This window comes from Diabrotica undecimpunctata, chromosome 10, assembly GCF_040954645.1.
Source record: "Diabrotica undecimpunctata isolate CICGRU chromosome 10, icDiaUnde3, whole genome shotgun sequence".
Lineage (NCBI taxonomy): Eukaryota > Metazoa > Arthropoda > Insecta > Coleoptera > Chrysomelidae > Diabrotica > Diabrotica undecimpunctata.
This window is the reverse complement of record NC_092812.1, coordinates 66492171-66518993: the sequence shown is the minus strand read 5'-3', so window position 1 is coordinate 66518993 and position 26823 is coordinate 66492171. Positions and strand designations below refer to the sequence as shown.

The following is a 26823-nucleotide window of genomic DNA, read 5'->3' as shown; positions in this document are numbered from 1 at the left end:
ATTATATATACAGAACTAAGCATTGAATACGTGTACGTTGCGTAATCTACTGAGTCATTATGTGAAGAAACAACTGTTAAGAAGAGCTGGAACCCAAACTTTACGATCGATTTGATTTGACAAAAGGGATATCCGCTACCTGCAAGGAAAGGAGATTCTAACCAAAATAGCTAAGGGATGCCCACCGGAAGGGAGAAAGCATTCCCCCTTGTGGGTTGGGTGATAACTAGGTTTAGCTTCTTGACGTACAGGGGGTAGAAGTGCAGGCCTATGTGGATGATTTAGTAATTATGGTAAAAGAAGAATATGGTAATGTTCTATCCAGTACAGTCCAAATTATATTAAAAATCCTTACTAGGTGTGGAATAGGGAAAAACTCTGCAAATCCTAGTAAAACAGTGGTAGTGTTTCATAAGGAGCCGAAACCTAGACACCACCTGGATCCTCGCTTTGTATGGAGAAACTGTCAAAAAGGCGAATATCTAGGAGTAATTCTAGATAAGTGGCTTACATTTGCTAAGAATAACTAACAAAGCAAAGCTGCCCCTTTGGACATGTTGGAAGATATGTGGGAAAACATGGAGTTTGAAACCCAAACAGATGTATTGGCTATATATGACTAGTCAGACCTATTATTACGTATCGCGCACTAATAATATAAATAAGCACGAATAAGCTTTAACGATAAGCATGATGAATCATCACAGGAGCGATGTCGACTACCCCAGCCACCTCCATGGAGACCATGCTTGACCTCTCTCCATTACATATATGGATGGAGACGGACGCCAAGGCAGAAGTATACAAAAGGCGAATAAGATGCCAGGAAGCAGAGCAAAGGATACCAGAATCAAATCTGGAGAGATAAATAAAAAATAATCCAGGGCTGAAAATAGTACCAGATGCAATGCACCTAAATATAATTTCGAAAAGCCGTTTAACGTTCTATTTCCAGGAAGGAACGAATAGAAATCGAAAAAAAAGTATACAGACGGCTTTAAAATCGATGAAGGAGTTGGAGCTAGGGTATACGGAGGGAAGCCAACGCTAAGCTTTAGTGAAAGACTTCCTTCCAAGCAAAAATCTATGCTATACAAGTACCTACAGGAACTAATCACAAGGAACTCTGCAGGGACAAATTTATAAAAAAAATTATTTCTCATGACCAGGAATTGAAGGCATAAATGGCATACTGGTATTGAAGGTAACTATAAAACGTACCTACTTGACAGAAAACGGGCAAAAGAAACATTCATACACCTAGAACTTGTCGTTGGCATAGCATGAAGCACAGCCATTATCGTACTGGATGGAACAAATAAACACTGGTACGAACAAGTGGGTCTTAAACACTCAAAGGCTTTTAGACGTGAACCTTCAAAGAGATCCAAAGATCTACTAGATCTCAATAGGAGTGATCTGCGCATTGCCGTAGGTCTCCTAACATGGCACTATGGCCACATGGACGAACTCGGACTGGCAGAGAGTGTAAAATTGCAGATTCTGTCAGGCTGGTGACAGGGCTGGATAGGATAAGGTTCAATACATTTGAGCATTAGCAACTCGAGTCCTACGACTTTGTAGCAGTGTCATCTAAGGTCATAATAGACTTTGTTAAAAAGGCTGAGCTGCAGGGACAACTTTAACCTGGGGATGAGCCACAATAGACTTGTGAAAGCGCCCACTCATATTGAACCCTAACCTAACCTAACTTTTAAACTGAATATTTTTGTGATTTAATATAAAGTCAATTCAAATACCAATTTCATAAATAGTTCAAAGACATAAATTTGTTTAAAGCATATTATTAACTTCGCGTTTTTAGTATATTATCGTTAATTTCGGTTAGTTAAAATACGTTTAAAATCGTATAAAGCTTATTGAAGCCCACTGAACTTTGCTATTTTATTAATTACGCGTAATATAAAAAATATTGCTCTTCTGAAATAATAAAAAAATAAACAAAGACTGTGAATCTACTGATTGCCCGCGCTGAATTATTGACGGTCTACCCCTGGCCACGCTTCTATATTCCGGTTGCGCTAATTATTATACCAAATTATTATCCACTCGTATATTATGTCGGCTGACGGTGGTATTGTGCTAGGCGGCATTTGCCTTCTAATTGACATTAACATATTGATGTGGCTGCTGCTACTGCTATGGCTTTGTTTAAAGAATCAAATATAATTTTCCATAATAACGCCAATATCTATTTAATTCATAAGCAGCATTTATATTTAAACACATTTGCTAATTAACTTTTCTGATCACTTATTTATCTCAATCAATGTTTGATAGTAATAGCTTCCCAACCCAATTATTTCAAATAGGAATCCCAATGGAACGACTCTACCAGAAGTTATTTATCAAAAGGGCCTGGGAGAGAAAATAAAAGTAAAATTAAATTACAATCATACAGTCGACACGACACATAAAACATACATACTTCTGAACTATCTACCTGCCGTTTATTTCCATGCCCTTGACCTTGTTCATTCTAATTTTTTTTACAGTAGTTGTAGAATAATAAAAAAACTAAAAAACAATAGTCGGAACTAACACCGTATAGAAGACTGACTGACTTTTGTGGCGTAGACTACCAGCCTATGGCAATTGAGATGAATTGGTTCATTTTGGAAGAAAATGTTTCTTCTACTCTTTCTTCAATCCTATTTTTTAAGATCTCATTGTATTCTGGATATATTGATACCATAATCATCACTATAGTTAGTTTTATTATTATAATCAAGTTTTAGCAATACGGCTCACACTTCCTCTAAGGGAAAAATTCGCTAATTCGAGATATCTATGGTATCAAAAGGATTGAGCTCACGTAGGGCTCTTTTCGTGTTATCAGCTCCTAGGTGACTTGGTACTTCGCCAAAAATATTCATTAAGGCTCAGCTGTTTTACGAGTATGTTCTCGAGGAGGTTCTTCAAAATGAGTCCAGGAGTAGTGAGAATAATAGGTATTGTCTGAGCACTTTCCATTTTCCAGTGCCTTCTTATTTGTATTTCCAAACCTTTTAACTTGGTGATCTTTTCGTTGTTATTTACCATGCAGATTATTATTGTTAGGTTACGCCACATCTATTAGTGTTTACCTAGTAAGTTTATTAACTAGTATGAGATCCAGTTATTATGTGCCTCTGGTTGGTCTATGAGCGCAGCGTGATTCCAATATAGCTTGTAGTTTTTAAGCATTATGTCAGGGATGTACTGATAATAAAGGACATGGTCGATTTGAAGAAGTCCCAGTTTGTTAGCTAGTTCTTGGTGAATATTTCCTACGGAGTCATAGCGTTCTTTATAATCAGTACCAACAAACGCCTGGCTGGTAACTACCCCGTAAGATATTGTATGGTTTATTTATTGAACTTGACATCCATATAGACATTTGTCGTTTTGGACCTGAGAGTCTTTGACAATATATTTCGGTTGATATAATCTGATCCTGAATAGGGTGTAGGAAAATCTCTGTCTCGAGAAACATCTTTCGTGATGTCAACCAATAGTTCGACGCTGTATTGGCGACATATTCTTGTCGCCAATACAGCGTCGAATGTCAACCATTCGAAGGTTTACTCATCCAGGTGCTCATTTTTTCTTGCTTAGACAGGTGGTTTATGCGTATTTATTGTTCCCTCAGTCTAAGCGGTGTTGTGTCTCATTGAGTAGTTTATTGCGCAAACTGCCCAATGTAAAGTAGATGTCTCAGCCTGCATCTAAAATTTCTCAGATTAGCAACCTGTTTACCCAGTTGCTCACCTATGCTCTTCCTCCTAGATGCTGCGGTAAGGTTATTTCTTCTACTGCACTGCGTGGATGATGTTTTATGCCTTTTTGAGAAGTGTTCTCTAAGCGCGGAACAGTCGTATGTATTTAATGCCTTAAACACATTTTTACTATTAAGATATGACCGATTTAACTGTTTTACTTTTCGTATTAATTTTAAAGTTAGTTCGGTTTTGATTTGTTTATAGTAAATTTTTTGCGCTTGCTTTACTCCGAGATATTTGTACATATCACTCTTACCCATTACCTCGATGTTTTGACTATCTTGCATATAGAATCCTCCGGGTTGAACCTTTCTTCTGAGTATATTTAGAAGATGGTACTTGTCTAGTCCAAAGTGCTCAATGATATCATTTGAAAAAATTTCTACAATTTTTAGCATCTGATCCGGAAGCCATTAATTTTAAATCATCCATATACAACCTATCGGGTTTATCCCTAGTCAGAACCAACACAGGGTTGACAAATTTGTATAAAATTGGAAGACAAGTAATTGGGCGGTCCTTGGTGGGATCTTGGGTGTTATTTTGATCCTTAGATAATAAATTAGTGGTTCTCTGAGTAAGAAATTGTAGTATTTACTACAGATTAGAAAAAACATCATTAAATAATTTGAATAAAAGCTCATGAACACTCCAAAACAGAAGTTTTAAACTCCATCTGGTCCAGGAGATTTCCAGTTACGAAGCTCTTTGATAATGTTCTAGATTTATTCAGTGGCAAAAGGCTCTTAAGGAAGTTTGTAGTGTCTCAAATCCATCCAGGATTAGTGTTATGACTATCTGGCATTGAAAATTGATTTTCCTAAAAATTCGGAAACTGAATTACTTCTTGGCTTAGGTACGATTTAGTTTGATTTTCTACATTGGAATTTCTCAATTCTATAAAATGCTTTCTGAGCATGCTTAAAATACATATTGTCAAAATACATACTTAAGAATTACGTTTTTGTCCGCATTTTCCGCATCTTTTCTGTTCTCTACATTATGTTGTATTATGACAATATCTCAGACAGTTTACATATTATAGTACTCTCAGTATATATGGTTTTATTTGATAAATCATTTTCTCCATGATTATTTGCTTTGGTATATTTTGGCACTTAAAAGACACTCCTTTACCAGCTCATTATTCTAAAATACGTCCTTGATCTTCTTGGTAATACTTATTTTTAGGATGTGAAAACTGATTCGTTATCGATATGATCACTTACCTGAGTGATCGGAATTTTTTTCTGTTTTTTGTTACCTGTACAACTTGTAAATTTTGACCTGTATTCAAACTGGATAGGATTTATTTTTAATTCCTCCTCTAGCTCCATATTATTCAAAGTATCCATTATTTTTTTACCATCTGGTGTGTTTCCTTTGCCATTGTTTTTAGCGCCCTTTTATAAAGTCGGCACTTTAAACCCAGTATACTGAATTACTACAATGATTACAAAGAGGAAAATACAACTGCTGAAATTAATCTGCAATATCTACGAAAAAACACCCAAAATTAAGTTATTTAGGAGAGCAATAAAAACGACAATATTTTTGACAGTTTAAAATAACAATAGTATGTTTCTTTTGATGTGGTAATATTAAAAACACTTTTTTATGGATTAATATGTAATGATTGAAATTATAGTAAATTTAAAAATCTCGTTTATAGTATTAATAGCCATATAAAAATGCCTTTAATACGTCATATAAAAATAATTTCTATAGAAAAAATTTAATTTTTTATTTGTCCTAAATGTAACCTTTACTTTTTTTAAGGAGTTTATTTTTGTTGCAGGTGAAAATATGGTTCCAAAACCGAAGAACAAAGTGGAAAAAGAATGATAATGTGTCAAACATTGAGGCTGCCGAGCACAAGAACGTCAGTTCAAAGCCAGAAGAGCTTCGCTCACGAACGAAGCACAGCATGACCCATAGCCAAAGTTCAAACTCCAGCATCGAGAGCGATACGAAGAGTTCGATAGCGTCCGCCATCGTGGATTATTCTTCAGATAAAAACTTCAAAGATATACTCACGGCAAACCACCCTCCCTCGCCCAGTCCCCAATTACCGAATCAACCGAATCAGATAACCACGAGAGACGTTCCATTCAATTCTACGTTTGTTAGTCAAGAGCAGTCCTAAGAGTGTTTAAATGTGAACTTATGTGTCTTTTATTCCTTTTCATAGATATTGATTCCATTGTTTTCAGAAAAAGAGTTACGCAAAGGTTTTTGCTTTAAACGGGTTATCAGAAAACTGAGAACTTACAGAGCGGATTTAATATTGTAGTAGGTAATCTGGAGTAAAATTTACACAAATACAGGGTTGATAAGTTCAAACATTTTAAGGAACCTGAAGATGTGTGGGCATTTATTTCTTTATCGTTACATTGTTTAACAATAATATGTATAAAAATATTCCACTCATAAGAATTTTGAATAAGCAGAAGAGCTTTTTTGACGTTTTTCCATAAAAAGACTTCCGGTATAGTTCCCCTTAACTCTATGTTTTTCCATATCTTGTGGGATATTAATAACCGATATTCATGATCGGTAAAGATAGTTTTTTATTGTAGAGCTATAATGATTGTACTAGATGAATCCATGGATCTTAAACGTAGTTGTTTCTCTGTACCTTCTACATCCTTATGCCGTTAAGTGAAACCCATAGCTCAGTGACTAGGTAGTATACTCTAGCAAACAAGAAATGAAATATCCGAAATCACGTGACAATCATGAATTCTCGGAAATTTTGAATTCAATCATTGGCGCGAGTAAGGAAATATGTTTCCTTGCTGTTCGCTTTACATTGAAACAATAGAATATTATATTTCCGCTTATAATATTAAAAATAATACATTAGATCTAGTTTATAAAATAAGTTTTCATGGATTGTTACACATACAATCTTTCCTGCAATTTTACGTAGTCGAGAATAAAGAGAGCGAAAGGCAATTATCAAAATTCGAAGTTTTTTTTTGAGAAAAATTAAATTCTCTTGAATGTCAAAATAACCCAGTTAGTCTATTAAATATCGAAGTATTGAATAGTGTGGAAATGTGTTTACACAGACAAATAAATATGACGATAAATGAATAAATCTACAGCTGAATTACCAGCTAAATCAACGATAGCTGGAACTCCGCAACGAAACATACAAGCGTCAATAAAAACACTGAAAATTCCACCAAAGAAAGAACTGGTATACAAAGTAAACGTTTAACTTGTTTTGGTAAAGAACAGGAAGGATAATACAGCTCAATATGAACAAAGAACTTCAAGAAATACAAGAACTTAGTCAACAGAGACAAAAAAATTTTACCAGAAACTGAACAAAAGTAGACAAGAATTCAAATAAAAGATGTGAAGAGATAAGCAGCGTAATATATTGACAAATCAGTAAGAAAAGCTAAGAAGATAAACAGAATATTTTAAGGAAAAGCTTGAGGAGGCGAATGGCCCCGATATACCGTTAAACCAAGCATACAGTGAAAAAGGACTATTTCGAGAGCTTTTCAAATTTATACTCTCCCTACTAGTACTAGCTTCTTCCGTGTTTATTGAAGTAAACACTATTTAAAAAAAACAATATATCATTAAACTCAAAGATACTGGTATACTTCTAACACACAATGTACTTATAACTCTGAGAAAACTAAATACCTTTCTCCGCTACTGATACGCGTCTTGGTATAAGTCACAGCGAGAGCTAAACAATACGATATACGTAAGTGATCACGTGCATGACTCATTTCATTTTTTATTTGCTGATCGATATTATCCAGACGGACGGATCGGCTGCGATCCCCGTAGACACCATATTTTTTTTAAATATAACTGGTACCAGACTGGTACCAATAATAAAGGTACCAGAAATATGAAAAGACTTAAGAATAATAAAAAAATAGACGTGACTAACCAAGAGGTTTTCTAAAATATAACGCCCCTGCTCCTATCCATTCTAAATGTCAAAAGTAATTATTTCGTCTGCCAAATCTGTTTATTATAAATGAATAGAGCTCCGTTATCTTTATTCCTCACACATTTGTAAGAATTGGTCACCTCATTCTTATTAGAACTTCATATTTTTCTCCATCTTTAAATACCGTGCCCAGATTTGGAGTTGGTCTCCTTAAAAATTCCTGGCATTTATCCCGATCTTGTGCGGTATGTAACAACTTATCTACTGATTAAGCCAGGTTAGGTAGCCATGAATATTTCTTTCTATCAATTCTTCTATTTCCTTATATCTTTCAGTTAATCCAGTATATACTACCTCTCATGACATGTCCCATTCAAACGTTCTGTTTTTTATCATTGTTATTAACCCAGGCTTTGAGCTAATTTAGTTTAATACTTCTGTTTCAAATGCGCTAAAATTTTGATATAAGACCATATCTTGAAGTTTGTAACATTTTTTTCAGAAGCCGTTTATTGTTATAGTCGGTCATTCAACCAATTGCCTGATTATACATCTTTTATTCATGTAAACGTAAGCAACACAATGCCAGTAGGACAAAGAGTAAGCGAAAAACCGAAGCTGAGATACATCGAACAACTAGAAAATGATAACAACCATAAAAATAAAATAAATGAGAAAAAAAGAACGAAACATCAGAATGGGGAAGAGTCCTGGAACAGATCAACACCCAGAAAGTGTTGTCAAGCCAGTTATGATGATGTATATTTTGTCAATTAGTTTCGAGATCTGTAACTAGATCCTCCTCTATTAGTCTGAGGAATTTATTAAAGCAATTAGATTGGCCGCAAATTCAAAGAAAAAAAAATAGATCATCTCAAATTGCTCAGTAGAATATAGCGGGATTTGTTTATTTATTTTGAACGAAGTTGCTCAAAAGAAAATACCGATAAGTTCATGAATGAATAAAAATTATTTCGATGATAAAAATCATTATAATATAAAATAATATACATTAGTACTTCATTTTAACGTACTATTAGGGGCAATGTGTTTGTCCATTTTAATAAAAGTCCATTATTTAATAAACAACTCTCATAAAGATTTAATTTGTTAATTAAAGTGAGGTAACTACTGTATTTACGACATTGAGTGTACAGTTATTACGTATGTATGTGCAGTATATCAAATAAAAAACAGCTTTAAACATAAATTAAGTTCAACAAAATATATATACACATAAACATGAAATTAATATTTAATTTAATGTTATGAATCTCCTGGCTTATGTCCATCGTGTTATTTAGTTTTTGAAAAAAATTCGTTTTTTCTTTTTTCTGTTGATTTATTTACATTTTTCTTCGATTGTCGTTGAATATACATATATATATATATATATATATATATATATATATATATATATATATATATATATATATATATATATATATGTACAAACAACACAGTTTATTAGGGTTGCAGTCAGAAAATTTAATTTCGAGGATTGCTGTATTTTGGCAAAGAAAAAGAACCATTCAAAACGTGTTTTCTTGGAAACGTGTTCCATAAAATCTAGTACATCTTGCATCAATAAAAAGTCAGACATAGATAAACTGAGCAACATTTATTGTTACTTACTGGAAAAACATCCAAAATAAAATTAATATCTACTTTACCCGTACCCACACAAATTACACTTATATGCATAACATGTTGCATACCATTAAGACAGGTTTAAAAATTAAAATCACCTAAGATGGGCCTCTAGTATTTCTTAAAAAGAAATATAATACTAAGTACACCTAATTACTTTTTAATCATAGGATTTTTTCTTTTTGTTCTCTATGTGCCAGAGTTAAAACACACCAGTAAAAGATGACCAACAAAATTTTTACTATCTGTACCTAAATTACCCGTACCCACACAAATTACACTTATATGCATAACATATTGCATACCATTAAGACAGGTTTAAAAATTAAAATCATCTAAGATGGGCCTCTAGTATTTCTTAAAAAGAAATATAATATTAAGTACACCTAATTACTTTTTAATCATAGGATTTTTTCTTTTTGTTCTCTATGTGCCAGAGTTAAAACACACCAGTAAAAGATGACCAACAAAATTTTTACTATCTGTACCTAAATTTTAAAGAATTTTAAAATGTATTTTGTCCACTATTTTATATTTTATGTGTGTGTTATTAATGTTGAGTGTCTATGCTTTTATAAATAATCTCAACGACTAGTAAGTTGCACTGAAGATTTGAGATATTTTATAAATATTTACATTTTTTTTCTTATTACAGTGTCTTGAAAAAGGAATAAAACCATTCCGAAAGCTAGACAAAAAGTCATAAGAGTGTTTCATTAACATCCCGGCCAATTTTTTGACTGCAACCCCAATAAACTGTGTTGTTTGTTTATATTGACAGTCACTAATATCCAGTAATTCTATTCAACAACAGTAGATAAATTAAAATCAGTTTTCATGTTTAGTGCACCTTCGACAGTATTTAACTGAAGAAAAACGTACGGCCTCAACCACTTCCTTCGTGATCTGTCTCTTCTTGCCTTCCCGTTCTGCTTGTAGAAGTCTTAGGACGTTTCTTTCTTTTGGCATTCGTAAAGCATTGTTATTGAATATCACAAAATTTATTTGGTATTTTACTTTGATCAATTTGAGCTTGAGTAATCTTTCTTATATCTTTTTTTTTTTTTCATCATTCGAATACTGTGCCTCGTCAATCACACTGACTGCGATTTTATTTTCAGTTAAAATATAGAGCTAGGATTATCTTTATTGGTAACAGTGATTCCTCTTCACTTTTATGTACAGCGGTTTGTTTCTGATATCACAATTAACTCAATAGCTTTTTCCATGTTCTTGTCAAAGTTATTTGTGTTATTTAATTGAAAGCTTTTGAAAAGTTAAAAATTGAAGATCAAATATTGAAAGTTCAGTTATCGTTATAACGTTATCATCAGAATGAGGTTTTAGGGTACTCGTAGAGCATTACAGAGTTTGATGTCAATATTCCGAGTCTAAACTAAATATCAAACCACATAGTTACTGTGCCGGGATAGTTTATAAATTACTTCTCTCATGATTTGCCCTAGGTTAAGTTCACTTTACAAGTGGGCGCTTTACCACCTTTCCACTCGATCTGAAATTTCTATTGGTTGAAGTTGTCCCTTTCGCATAGCCAACAGACTATTTATTATGACTTTAATGTGTTCCGGCGTCTCGCTATCAGCCTGACAGAATCTGCAATTTACACTTTATGCCAGTCTGATTTTGTTCATGAGGCCCTTAAGGCCATGCCATGTTAGGAGACCTACTGCAACGCGCAGTAGATCTCCTATTCAGATCTAGTAGACCTTTGGATCCCTTCTTTGAAGGTTCATGTCTAAAAGCCTTAGAGTATTTAAGACCCAATTGTTCGAACCAGTGGTTACGTTTCAGCTGTTTCAACTAGTCAGATACTGATATTTTGTCTGTGCTTTTTGCTATGTTAGTGGCAGGTTTTAGGCCTATTACATTTTTTTTTGTCCCTTCCCTGGCAAATAGGTCCACTTTTTCTGTCTCTTCAATACCAGTATGCCCAAGCACCCAGACTAAACTTTGTTACTTTTTCCGATCCGATTCTGAAGATAGTTTAAAACTAACTTAGAGTCAAGTGCCTTTAATGTCACGTGGATATTAGACATCATTTTTATAAATTTATTATAGTTCCTTGTGGTTGGGGAAGTTGACCTCGCTCCCGGTTAAGCATGCTTGTCGTTGAAACTTATTTAATTTCTCTTTGGTGGTCTTCTGTTGGCATTTAGACCACCATATTAGTGCGCCATACGTAATCATAGACCTGAATGAATATAGCTATATTTAGCTGGTATATCTGGTTCGGTTTCAAGCCCCCTGTGTTCACACATATTCTTCGATATATCCAAAGGGAAAGCTTTGCTTTCTTGGTCATTCTTACCAAATGGGCGTTCCATGTGTCGCTTATCTTGAACTACTCCTAGATATTTGTTCTGACTTGGCTCATTCGACAGTTTCTACATATAGAGTGGGCATCCAGATGTAATCTAGGTTCCGTGCCCTTGTGAAACTGATTATTACTGTTTTATTAGGTTTGACAGTGATTTTTTCTGTCGCACCACTTAGTAACGATATTAAATGTTTTTTGGAGTGTGCTGGATAGAACATATTAGCATATTTTCCTGTTATCACAATTACTAGATCATCCGCATAGGCTTGTACTTTTACCTCCTGTGCGTCAAGGAGCGAAAACAAAGCAATCAACCATGAGTAACCACAGAAGAAAAGAAAGCCCTCCCCCTTAGTTGTTTTGGCTAGAATCTTATTGCAAGTCATTTAGAATCAGTTTATTTTCCAGCATTGCTTTGATCCAATTACATACGGTAGCCGATATCCTTTTGGATTATGCTGAAAGAAAATTTGGTACTGAACTACTTCGTCCAGAGTTGTTTCTATTGATTTTTCTTCTTGATATGCATGCTGGTTGCCATTGAGAGGATGATCCCTCAATGGCCCCTCCTTAATTTGTCTATCGATAGTTTTTAGATTCTTTTCAAGAGAAATGATGTACTGATGATGATCGGCCTGTAGGATTGAGGTAGGCCGTTGTCTTGTCGTCCTATTGTATATGTACACTAACTACCCTTCCAGTTATCCAAGTCTTCGGTATATAACCTAGTACTATATAACCCTCAAGATTTTTGTTAGAATGGGCAATAAGATGTCCAATCCTTTTTTTAGAACCCTGGAGATACCAACCTCCCCTGGAGATTTAAATGGAGTAAAGTGGTTTCTGACCCACTTACATTTTTCAGCTTTATTTTGATTGCAGAGAATTCCCAGTTGTATACAAAGTATACAACCGAGAATTCTCTGGAAAAACTTTGTATACATAATATACAAAGCTGTTATCTGTTCTATGGCACAACACGGAGATGCTCAATAAAAAATGAAAGGAAGAATGTTAAGAATGACGGAAAAAATACTGATAGACAAAATAAAGGGTAATGAAATCAATATACAACATGTGCACGGCATTCAACATAAATAAGAGGGTGCGAAGTATAAACGTGTACACAATAAATTATTAGAATGACGACAACAAGCAAAATAAGTATATCTCACAAGTCCGAAAACTAAACAGCTTAAAGGCAGCATAACAGGCAAGAAAAAAAACCGTTAATATCTCTAAATTAAAGAAAAATGGATATGATGGATTAGTGGTATTATTAAATACATATTGCATGATATCGTTATAATATAACGTATTATGTCTGACAGATATTCCAAGTTTAAATTGATTTTATGTAATAGCCTTAAACTTCGTCTTCTTCTCCAGCCTTCATTTATCCATTATTGGACATATGCCTCCTCCAAGTGCTTCCACGCTTTTCTATATTTTGCAATTCTCATCCACTGCTTTCCAGCTACAGCTATTATATCGTCTATCCGTCTTTTTTGGGTCTTCCTACGCTTCTTTTTGTTTCTCGAGGTGTCCAAAATGTCACTTTATGAGACCATCTGTTGGTGTCTTATCTTGCAACATGTGCTACCCATTTCCATCTCAATGTCGCTATTTTTTCCATTATGTCGGTTACTTTAGTTCTTCGACGTATTTCGGTGTTAGGAATTTTGTCTCTGAGGCTTATATTTAACATGGCCCTCTCCATGGCCCGATGAGTTACTCTTAATTGTTCTGTCATTTTTCTTGTTATTGCCATAGTTTCCAAACCATGGTTGCAACTGGTAGTATACAAGTGTCATAGGTTTTGCGTTTTAAGCGTATTGGGATTTTTATGTCTTTTAAAATGAAGCTCAACTTACCAAAAGCAGCCCATGACAATTGTGTCCTTCTTCTTTTAATTTCTAGGGTTTTATTTTCCTTTTCGTTTTTAATTGCATGTTCTAGATATATATATATATATATATATATATATATATATATATATATATATATATATATATATATATATTGTTCTACCTTTTCTATATTGATGTTTTCTAGGCTGTTGCTTAATATCTTTGTTTTGTCGAGATTCATTTTTAATCCTATTTGATTCGATTTGTGACTTAAATCTTGTAGCATTGATTTTAGTTTATGGATACCATGAACTATAGCCTTAAACATCCTACATTAAAGTTATTACAAGATAACATCTTAAAACACTGACAATATCATGTTAAAAAATTCTACTGAAAATCCATATCCATATCTTGTTTATATATCATAATTATTAGAAGAATCTCGTTTTCCAGTAACAAATAAAAAACAATTTTTTTTAATTTGCCAAATATTTATTTTTAAAAATATTTTGCGGTTTCTGATTTCTCCAATATATTAGCTTAACTTACAGAGTACTTAAAGAAAATCCATGTTTTTAAAACGTAACAAGTTATTCTGAAAACAATGGTTCATTCAGATAGCTGAGATTGTGTAATCACAGAAGTACAACTTTTTAGTTGCACAAATTTACCAAATGTTAGAAAAATATTTTTCATAAAACTCCTTAGATGTTAACTACCTTTCTATATCTGGTTTTTAAAATATTTTGTATTGCTGTTCATATCATCCCAACTTAACGTATGGACAAATGAAAAACTTGTTTCAATATAAATTGTCTTTTAATTCCTTGTCCTACCATTTTACAGGAAAAACAAATCTGAGCTGGCAATATCCTATAACTAAGAAAAAATATGATAACCAATAAAAGAACGAAAAATTAAATGTTTAACTCCTCAATCAATGAAAAATCGGATAATAATGAAGTGACAACAAAATATTAACAAATCCAAAACCTTCTTCAGTATTAACAATATAACATATAATTAGTGTTCACTTGAATGTACGTAAGGACGTATTCCGATGATAGCGATAGCAAAAAGTGACCACCGATAAGAAAAAGTAAAAAATCTGGTTATTAAAATTCTAGTTAATAAAATAAATAGTGAAGTAGCAGTGGTGTACCAAATTCGGTTTTCTACAATAACCAATTTACACACACGGTACACAAAAACCAGCGACTATTGCAATATCAGCAGAAATTGCAGGTAAGCAGGAACATGTACCAAATTCCACAATTTTATCCGCCCCTAGAATATAAATCCGAAAATGCACAAACATTCCACAAAATTCGTTCTTCCATCACAACCACGACAATTTACTACAAACCAAGCAACCCAACTAATGTAGAGCAGATCTAAAACACACAGCTAAAACTTGCAATTAAACATTAAGAAAACTCGGATATAAAATCTAGCGAATACGTATGATGATAAAGAAACACAAAATAAAACTCATTTTTAAGAAATCATAAAACGTAAATTTGCAAAACAAAATAACGATCCCACTTTTACAAGCTCACCACCAATAGAAATACAAAATCAATACAGTGCATTATCAAACGGCGAGAGCACTGAACAAACTGAAACGGAAAAATAACAGAAAATACCAAGACTCACTTCAATATTTATATATGGAGTCAAAAATTTAGAGATATGGTTGATAACTTTGCATAAATAGTGGAAGAAGAAACCTACTATACCAGAACGCTGCCAAACGTCAAGACTGGTCAAGATTACAACATAACAATCTATTGTAAACTGCTAAGGCATTTACGAGAAAAAGAAATCATTCACCATACATACCAAATAAAAATAATCACTTTATACCCACAACCGATATAACAAAGGAACTAGAAAAAAAATTTGTTAAAATCCTTTGTAAAAGGTATATTTATAAATTAAAAAACCCAATCGGGCTATGTCATGAAGACAAAACGTTTTCGGAAACCATGTTCCAACTTTAGTGTCTAGGTGTACATGTTTTGAGCCACTAAATATCTGGGTAAAAACCCGTTAAGAGTTATAACAAATTGTAACCTATAACTTTTAACGGGTTTTACCCAGATATTTAGTGGCTCAAAACATGTACACCTAGACACTAATGATGGAACATGGTTTCCGAAAACGTTTTGTCTTCATGATATAGCCCGATTGGGTTTTTTAATTTATATACTTTTTATAAAGGATTTTAACAAATTTTTTTTGATACATGGTATACAGCCAGCTACAGGAACTTAGTTTCCTTGTGGAACTAGAAAAAGCCAGCCATAAAGTTCGCAATATAACTAAGATACGAGACATACAAACAAATTAACCATTATCTTTATTACACCTTGATCCCAAGAGTAAAAACAAAGATATATTTAAAATATAATTCTTATGTCACACCAAAATACCAGTCGAGGCACCAAATAAGATAAACTCAAATCATCCAATGCATGCGATGTCAAGCACACGGCCATAGTAAAATAAATTGCACTAAACCGCACTACTGAGTCAAATGTGATGGTCAACATTAAAAAAAATCTTGTAAAAAACCTAGAAACACGGCTGTGTAGTCTACATGGAACTAGTAGAAAACAGAAATATGCCAAAAAGAGAAAACCAACCGCCCCAAAAGAACAACATTCAGCAACCTACATGCACGTAATGAAACAAATCAGCTTAACACCACTCCACAAAACGATCAAAGAATATATGCAAACGTGACAGCACATCAAAACAACTACGAATCAGAACCTAAAACTAATATAGAAAAACAACATATAACGTTCTTTAACGAGTTCAAAAACATGTTTTCGCAACTTATAATGCGAGTTAAAATAAATATTAAACTTACTAAGACAAGTCATTAACCAAAGAAATTCTTAAACGGTCTTTGAATAGCTGCATGGAACGCTAATCGGCTGCTAAACAATAAGCAGAAAATAATTACTTTAAAACCCACTTTACCGATCTAACTACGTTCAATATTTCGCTCTATGCCACATAAACCACACCTCACCAAGATAGACTGGGATGCGAAACACACACTGGATCTCAAGACTAATTAACAACAAAACTAAGGTAACAACTAAGGTAACAACAAAATATTTTACAAGCAATGACCGACAACAACTGATTGTCACACTAACGGAACCCCTATATACTAGCCTAGTGATCCCAGAAAACTTCCAGATCTATTGGGCATAAGCAAAACAGTGTCTACAAATAACTGTTTAATATATTCCAGCTACGATCATTGAGAAAGAGCACCAAAGTCATAGAAAACCCACCCCCTCCTCGACTCACGTTAAAAAACACCAATTGGGCAAATTAATCCTACCTAGAAGAAAACACTTATCTTAATTTGCGGATCAAATCTAAACAAACAGTTCAATACTTCATCAAAATTAAATGTTCCCCTACACATTCGCCAATTTATCGCTGAAAAAGTCATTCGAGGAGAACCTGGCAAAAATATAGAAACAAGATAGATCAAAATATATACAATAGACTACGCATACAACTTGGAGTAGTCATCAAAGCCGTAAATAGCCAAAGCTTCGAACATTACATTACAAACCTTACAGCAAATGACCAGACGTTATGGAAGGCGACTAAGAAGCTTAAGAAACCATAAACAACTATCCCTCCCATCCGTAAACCCAATAGCGAATGGGCCCGTTCCATCAAAGAAAAAGCTGTCGTCTTTGCTGAACATCTTACAATCGTATTTCAAACCGAGCAAGCAGGCTCTAATGAAGTGACAAATGAAAAATGAAGTGAAAATGTCAAATGTCACTCCCGATCAAAAGGTTTACTCTTATAGAAGTCAAGAAAGAAATAAACAAACTCAACTTACGATAGGCTCCAGGTTATGATTTAATCTCGGCACAAGTACTGAAACAACTACCATTACTATGTCAACTGTTATATTTAAATGCATGCTAACCGCTAACCTTTCATACTTTCCAAAAATATGGAAATTGGTTGAAATCATTATGATCCCTAAGCCAGGCAAGAGCCCAATAAATCTTATTGACCCATCAGCCTACTCCCAGCCGTAATCAAATTTTTTGAAAGATTGTTGCTATAAAGGATATAAGCAAATCATGAATTCCTAACATTACTAAAAAAACATCAGTTTGGTTTTTGGGAAAATCACTCCACTAGGCTACAAGTCAATCAAAAATGATAAATGAAGTATAAAATAGTCTATACTGGAACGATATAATCCTAGATACCTCACAAGCGTTTGAAAAAGTTTGGCATAGACGCCTACTTTACACAATAAAAATAGCACTGTCCAATAACTATTTCCTCTTACTTAAACAATCCAACCTCTGTTAGCAATAACCAGAGATTAACAATACAATTGCTTGTTTGCTGACGACGCAGTAATACTAGCTGTAAACGAAGATCCCATACAAGCCTCACAAGACCTGAAACATCACCTGGATATAGTCACTGACTGGAATACAAAATGGCGAAAAAAGAAAAAAAGTACAGAAAACAAAATCAACTCAAATAACATTTACCAACCGCCACAACACATGCCCACCTATAAGAATGAACAATGTAAAAATACCAACAGTAACAGACGCTAGCTACCTAGGCCTCCGTTATCTTGACATGGAAAAAACATATCCAGCCCAAATAAAGACAGCTCGACTTAAAATTCCGGCAAATGTATTGGCTTCTTGGACGTAAATCAAAACTCAACATCCAAAACAAAATTCTTTTATGTATATAAAGCCATATTCAAACCTATATGGTACTGCAGACTCCCAGTACGGGGTTGTGCAAAGCCAACGTCGCTTAATATCGTCCAATGATTTCAGTTATGGATAGTGGATGCACCATGGTATGTAAGTAATCAAACATTTCATTACAACTTAAAGATTCCTTTCATCAGAGAAGAAATACATCGAGCTGCGAAGTAACAGATTAAACGTACCACGGAAATGCGCTATAAGTGAATTATTCTATAATGGTCCAGCTAAAAGGAGACTAGATAGAAACTAGCCCCAATACCTACTTTAAAACTAAACCAAAATAGAATAAGGTGAGAATCATTTAATCCTTCACGCCCAAAAACAGTTACATGTGTAATTAATACTCTGTAATGCTGTAGATTGTAAATAAACATAGTTATAAAAAAATATTAACAGTTATTGTGAAAAATTTACAAACGTTAAGTCGCTAACTAAATACTAGAACTAAATAAAATCTCACAATAAATGTTTTAAAATTTTGGCTCTACATGAATCACATCCCAATAGTGTCAACACTTGTCAACAGTAAAAGTAAGTGGGATTTTCTTTCAGACCATGCTATTTTTAAAGCTATAAATGCAGCGTTTGGATAAGAGATGTCGTTACGAGGATAAGAACAGAATTTTAAGAACTGTGGTTTTAATAAAATTATGGAAATCGGTTAAATGGCAAATGAATTGAGAAGCAGTATTAATACTGTTTACACAAAACAAAAATGAGATATATACCAATGCACAAACTACAGGACAATAAATCTACTTAATCACACTGTAAAAATATGGAAGAGGATTGATAAACGGAGTAATGGGGAAATGGATTCAGTAGAATTAAGGCGGGATAGATGAAGTGGAAGAAAGCGAGTAGTGTGTTATATAACGAAGATTCTAATGAAACTATTTCAAAATGCATTAGAAAATATTCTATAAAACCGGCATAACACCAGCTATAATGTAAGGAACTATTTTTTTAGTTTAAAGAAAAAAGAGGAATAACGAATGCATGTGGGGAAAATGAGTGCTTAGGGGTGACAAAAAGACTCCTATTGATGACAAATCGAGAGAGCATAGATAAAAATTGATCAAGCATATTCAACGTCGCTAATCACCCAAGAGGCGTCAACTTTATAAAACTTTATAAAACATTAAGAACATTGCAAAAATTTATCGTTATAAACTGTGTGATGTCATCCAAAAAGTGTTCAAATATTTAATAACCTTAAAAGAGTTTACAAGCATATGAAATATTCTTAAAACACCATTGAGAGTACATATTTTGGACACAATGAAATTGTAAACTGCAGAAGCTTTAATACTTTTATACTACTACTACTACTATCGGTTCACAGCGTTCTCCGACGCCTTCCGACTTCTAACCGCGATTCTTATTTAACCATAGGCCTGGAGGGATTTCTCTTTCCTCTAGTTCTTTTTCAATTCCCTCTCTCCATCTTCTTCTCGGCCTTCCTCTTTGTCTTCTTCCTTGTGGTGTCCACGTCAAAATCTGTTTCGGAATTCTGTCATCTGGCATTCTCTGTACATGGCCGTACCGTATTAACTGTTTTGTTTTTATGTCATCGACTATTGTATGCTTGACTCCCATCATTTCTCGTATTCTCTCATTTGGTATCCGATCTCTTCTTGATTTGCCTGTTGCTCTTCTCCAGAAGTCCATTTCTGTTGCTAGTAACAGTTTCTGTGTTCTTTGTTTCATTGGCCAAACTTCACTGCCATATGTGATTACACTTTTAAGTACGGTGTTGTATATGAGTTGTTTGTTCGCTTTAGATATTGTTTGGTCCCACAGAATGCCATTCATCATGGATATGGCATTTCTACCCTGTATGTTTCTGTCTTTTATAGCAGCATCGAGTATTCCATCTTGAGTTATCTTCATACCCAGGTACTTGTATTCATCACAGTGTCTAATTTCTACCCCATGTCTAATATAATGGATTGCTTTGTCCCTCCATACTTTTATATTATAGTTATTTGGGCCATTTTTCCACTTTTGTAAAAGGATTAAAGACTTGTGAATATTCGAGCGTAAAATATTCTGCAAAATATTTGAAGCTATAAAAGACGAAAGGCACAAAAGATATAATTTTGAATAACAACTTTTTGATGAATTAGATGTAACGTTTAGATAATCGAGCTGTAAAAGTAATCCAGAGAGGGAAACCCGAACCAAATAGGACAAGAGAAGGTCTCGTAAAAGATGGATAGACGATGTAGAGGATGATCTTAAAACCACGAACATCAGGCAGTGGCGAAGGAAAATTTCCAACAGGGCAGAAGGGAAGAATGTTGTTAAGACCGATTTATGGGTACTAAAAACCAGAAGATGGCAACATGTCGCCAGAAACAGAACAAAATGTCGACGGATCTTAGAGCAGGGCAGGAGCCACAATGGATTTTCGAGCCATAGATGATGATTATATTGATATATTGCATGTGCCATCTTTACTTTTATTTTAAGGTGTACCTTAAATACCACTTATACTACTTGATAAGAGTACAGGGTGTTTCAAGACGAGCTTTCTATATATTAGTAGTTTTCCATGTAATTAGTAGAAAATTGGGTCATGGTAATTAAAAGTTATTACCAACTTAAAGAAAGTACTTTAATAGACATGCCATTTCCGGTTATACCGGAAGTAATCAACAACTTCGGTATTTCGAATGAAATATCCTATATATTATTGCATTTTTAGATTCTGCATAAGATTCTATATAAAATTTGTGTGTAAAACATTTTAACATAGTTCAAAACTTATTTTGATTTTTTATATTTTTCGAGTTTTTTTAAATTTTCCACACAAAGAAATAGGTAAGGTTTTTTCAGGAATTTACTTCGAATTTCTAAATACAGGGTGTTCAAAAATGATTTGTGTAAAAATGAAATCAGTAGTTTTTAAAATTAGCGTTCCCTATACCTAAATTTGGATAAAAAAAGTTACCAATGGTAAGGTACTTCAGCTCATAAGTAAACAAAAAGAATTACTCAGCATAATTAACGAGAAAATGTCATGCAAGTTATGTGTTGAGAGGAATTACTACAAATGAGGCTATGAGAGCAAGAGTGGGCTAACCAATATTTTGTTGATAATTGAGTTATAGATTGCAATCACTTCTAACGACCTAAAGTTTTAAAGCAAAACCGGTCTAACCAACATTTTCATATATTATAACATAAATCTCGCCAGTAAGGTGATTTTGCATTATAGAAAAGAACAAAAATTTGAAAACACGAATGGGCTAACCCACGAAGTTGTGGAATAGACCAAAATTAATCAACACATAAATACTTCATAGTATGTAAGAGTAGGCTAACCATCCTTCATCAGTAATATTTAATACCCAATTTAATATTGGATTCCATGCACCAATTAGGGATTCGTGCAAAAAATGTGATTTGTATAACAATAAAATAAAGTTCTTAACAGTTCAAGCCGAAAAACGTGAATTTGAAGTAACACTAGAGGTTCAACAACGAAAAGCAGACCGTGCTAGATGTGGTATGCAACAAGATGCAGAGTTTGCAAAACAAATTCCTGAAGAAATTACAGTGATTGCATTTGACTTGATGCGTACGTTGCCCACATCAGTTATCAGCACTGGAATTTCTTACTATAAACGCCAGTTGTGGATTTACGTCTTAGGAGTCCATAATTTGGCTACTAATAGTGCTCATATGCACCTCATATGTATGTTTGGAACGAGACACAAGCATCACGAGGACCTCAAGAAATAGGATCCTGTTTACTGCATTATTTTAAAAATGTTGTTACAACAAAAAATGTAATACTATATTCCGATCAATGCGGACTGCAGAACCATAACATTAAAATGGCTGTCCTTTGCGATTTTATTGTGTCACATCCTGATATTGTGGTGGAAAATATTGATCATAAGTTTTTAGTTAGCGAACATTCTTACCTTGCCTGTGACCAAGATTTCGGAGTAATAAGTAAGCAAAAAAGATTTTTTTAAGATATCTACGTACCTGACGATTAGATAAAGGTAATAGCACATGCACGCAAGAAAGCACATTGTACGGTAATAAAGATGACAGAAAACGATTTTTATTCTACTAAGAAGTTAGAAAGAACTATAACAAATCGCAAACTTGATACACAAAAATCAAAAGTCCAATGGTTACAGGACATCCAGGGAAATACTTCAGCTAGATTACCTTTATAAGATTAAGTATTTTTGTTACTTTGTTTTTTAATAAAGCATATTTTCAACATTGATAATGTTTAATTGTATTGTACTCTAGGTCTAATCCACATTCCTATTAACATTTTTAAGGGCACACTGATGCAAAAGCGGTCTAATCCACAAAAAAAGCTGAAATGTTTATATTTTTGTTAAATATACTGCAAGATCTTCGAGTTTTTTGTTATTAGTTAATGATTTGTAAACAATGACTACCTTTTGGCATCATCTTTTAATTTTATAAAATTTCAAAAAAACGCATATATTCTTGGTTCATGTAAATCCATTATTCAATATTTGGGGTTAGCCCACTCTTGCTCTCATAGCCTCAAATCATATTGGAAGGTGAAGTTCAGGGCAGAAGATCAGTTGGAAGACGCTAGAACTCGCGGCTGAAAGATGCTGATGAGATAGTTTGACTGCTCATCCACAGAAGTCTTTCGTGCAGCAGTTTCCAAAGCTACACCATTTGGATCGTCATCGTTCGAAAGGAGACGCAATAAGAAGACACCTAAATTTAATAGTTTTAGTGATGATTGTGGTTTAATGTTAAAGTTAATTATTTTATTCTAGCAGGCCCTCGATGAATATATCACAATTGCCATTATATGTGGTTATTAATACTTTTGCAAAATCATGGAAATTGCTTGTTTCGAATTAAAAAATGAAAAATGCGTAAATTTACTTATACATGGAGACTAACCTTATTACTAGGACATGTGCTTTATTTGCTAAACATATTCAGATCGATCACGAATTACCCGTGAGACTGTGAAGAGATTACTTAAAAATTTAACACATTTCAGTTTTCATCAAATAGGAAATCAAATAGATTACATCTTAATAAACCAACGATTTCGAAACAATATTAAAGATGTGAAAACTTGGCGCTGATATTATAAACTCAAGTCATTATCTATTCTGCTCAAAAATACAAAGTAAATTAAAGCATAAAAATAAAACATATCACAGCAGATAAATAAAAAAATACGCAAAATAACCAATATACCAAACAGAAACAGGTCACTGTTTTTGTAAGTAGTTTTTGCTATCTTTCTGTATATGATATAAATTCGTTTGAGTAACAATTTGTTCTAAAAAATAAGAAGGAAAGAAATTCTCAAAGTAAAATATTGGTTGACTTTTGTTTTATTGTAACTGTTATTGGGAATCAAATTTTGGTATTTCGAGAACATCTGTTTCAGAGGTCCATTGTTTATTAAGATATTTAAAATCATCTAGTTCTCAATTATTGTCAATTAAATGTCTTACCTGTTTAATAACTGCCCGAATAGTTACTAGTTGATCCATGGAACGACTAGTCAATATCATGCAACATTCTGTGGATTGACAGCGACAGTCGAAATTTCACGGCAAGTTGAAAGTGGGAAATATTTTTCCATTCCATATTAAGGGTAAAATTAGAAATTGAAAAATCTCTGTTGTCTGCCGAGATTGAACCCAAGCCGTCCGCCTTGGTACGCCGCTACCCAGACACTAAGAAAAAAATTAGATTAGAAACTAAAAATTTTATGTGTTAATTTGAGACACATATATTGGTCTATGGAGACCATGATGATATATTACGATGGCCGCTATACACAGTAAGTCCAATATAAGAGAAGCAAATATGGCAAATGCGGCCTTTTTCCGGGATAGAAAGGGGAAACATACGTGATGAGAAAAAATAGAATATCTGTGTAACTTCTATTTTATTTAATATGACAATTAGTATTCTGTGACTTGTCTTATTTTTCCATTTGTCATATTTGATTCTGATTAATTTATTTTTCAGCTAATAATTTAAGGCCCTGCTGGACCAAAAGCAGATTGGACCAGAGACTTGAGAGCTCAACGTATGTTCAATTCAGCAAATATGACTAGATTAGTAACAATTTGCTCATCAGATGCAATGAGTATCATGAACAGTTTTGTAAATGATATTTTGGAAAGAATCGCTGCTGAAGTTTTTCCTTTAGCTCATTATAATGACAAACAAAAATTGTTTATGATTTCGCTAAAAAATCTTACTCTTTGAATAACCACAAAAGACATTCAAAGAAAGATAAGTTCCAATTGCCAAATACCGAACTTCTTAAATTAGAAACAGATATGAAAAATATAGGAATAATTAGGAAAAAAATTGTCGAAAATTAGTTTACGGATTTTAATAGAAATAATTCTCTTGCTCTCGTGTTCCCTGAGTCTGACCAAAAGCAGATTGCACCAGAGACTTGGGAGCTAAACGTATGGTCAATTCAGCAAATATGACTAGATTAGTAACAATTTGTCCATCAAGGCAAAAAATAAATGTTACATTTTGCGAAAGTTACAAAAAGCGGCAAAAGGTATGCAATGGGATTTTGGACAACCTCAAATTTATGACAAATCCGACGACATAACTAATATGTCCTGTAATGCAATAAAAAATGTTGCAGCTAAAATGGCCTCCACGCTAATAATGTGTGTATTGCCAATAAATCTAGCCGACAGATACGGGCGAATTAAGAAGAATTGTTATGTTAAGGTAGGTAAGTCAGTACCTAGCCACTAAGAAAAAAAAATAGATTACCAACTATAAATTTTATGTGTTAACCCTTTAGCGGCTACTGGTTGATTTTTTAACCACTTATTTTTCCTACGTGTGGGATTAAGTTCGAAGTTTAAAAATAAACCAGATATAGTCGAGGCACTTGCCGGCAACGTGTGCAGGTAAAATATTAACCAGTAGTTAAGTCTGGCGCGCTTTATAGTGTATACTCCTACCTCGTCTGCTTCAAGTGGTCGAAAATCTGCCTCTGAACGTTTGCAGTTATCTATTATTTGTTATTTTGGTGGACCGTTATTGTTGCTTCCAGTTATTATCAAAAAAAAATTGTTTATAAGTGAAAAAAAGGCAAGTATACCTCAATAAATATATAATCATAATGTTCCGAATATTTTTTTACTTTTTCTTTTTTTATACAATTTGTTCTAGAATTCGATGAAATAATAGAAATAACCTCAGTTTATTTCATAACAGTGTTTTATACATTTGATTTTTTTGTAAATTTCAAATGATTTTTGTATAATTATTAATTCCACACAGTTCCTAAAGGTTGTCTGGCGTCATTTTTTTAATTTCCTTTATCTAATACTCTTGGCGCTGAGAAACTTTAGGTAAATTTGTCCAGATGAATTGATGAATTTTGGTACCGTTTTGAAACATTGTTGCGAATATATTTTTTCTAATAAAAAAAATAAACAAAAATTTTAACAGGTTATTTATGCCTTACCGACATATAGCTGTCGATGAAACCATGGTTGCTTTCAAGGGCAGAAAAACACTAAAACAATATATGCCAAAAAAACCAATCAAACGGGGAATAAAAGTATGCTTGCTTGTTCCAAGACTCGATATATATTTTCATTTCAGATTTATCAAGTAAAACAAGGGTACAATGCCAGAGCCTCACCTGAGAGAGAGGGTTGTTTTACACCTAAGTGAGCCTTACTGGTATAAGGGATGCTGTGTTTATTTTGACAACTGTTTTTCCTCATTAGATTTATTGAAAGGTTTATTAGAGAGAAACACTTTTGGTTGCGGGACTTTCAGGGTTGATAGAAAATATTATCCAAAAACAATACTGAAAACAGACAAGATGATAAAAGTAGGGAATATAGATTTTGCGCAATCAGGAAAACTATCGACAGTAAAGTGGAGAAATACAGGAAAAAAGTCAGTAAACGTAATAAATTCTATTCATAATCCAGGAATCATAACAAAAGTGAAAAGAACAAACAAAATAGGATATTGAGCAGAAGTCAGCTGTCCAGATGCTATTGCTGAATATAATTTATATATGGGAGGAGTCAATAACTTTGACCAATACCACTCTACATATTCAATTTCTTCGAAATTACAAAAATGTGGGTAAAACTATTCTATTATTTAGTTGATTGTTGCATTGTAAATTCTTATATTTTATATAAAGGGTCAGTTCCTGCAGAAGACAAACCTATTTCACACTTAAAATTTCGAACAATTTTCGCTGATGAGCTAATTGCACACTATAACAGTCGAAAAAGAAGGGGCCCAGCTGCGAGAGCAATTAAAAAAATTGGAAGAAGAGGTGTGTCCATAGAAACTAATGTTAGAAAAACAAATTTGGGAGATTACTTGCCAGTAAAAGGAACATGTCGACGTTGCGCATACTGTAACACTGCAAAGAAAGCGAAAAGAAGTCAAATTGTTTGCCGTAGATGTAAAGTGGCTCTCTGTT

The 26823-nt window shown here is 33.6% G+C and overlaps 1 protein-coding gene across 1 annotated transcript in view; it reads left to right on the top strand.

The window, feature by feature from the left end:
• NK7.1 (homeobox protein NK7.1) overlaps positions 1–6228 on the top strand; it is a 682125-nt gene extending 675897 nt beyond the window's left edge. The window contains exon 3 of the mRNA XM_072546446.1: positions 5581–6228. Coding sequence (XP_072402547.1) covers positions 5581–5928 — 348 coding nt within the window. The 3' untranslated portion in view covers positions 5929–6228. The remainder of the gene's footprint in view (positions 1–5580) is intronic.
• The last annotated feature ends 20595 nt before the right edge of the window (positions 6229–26823 follow it).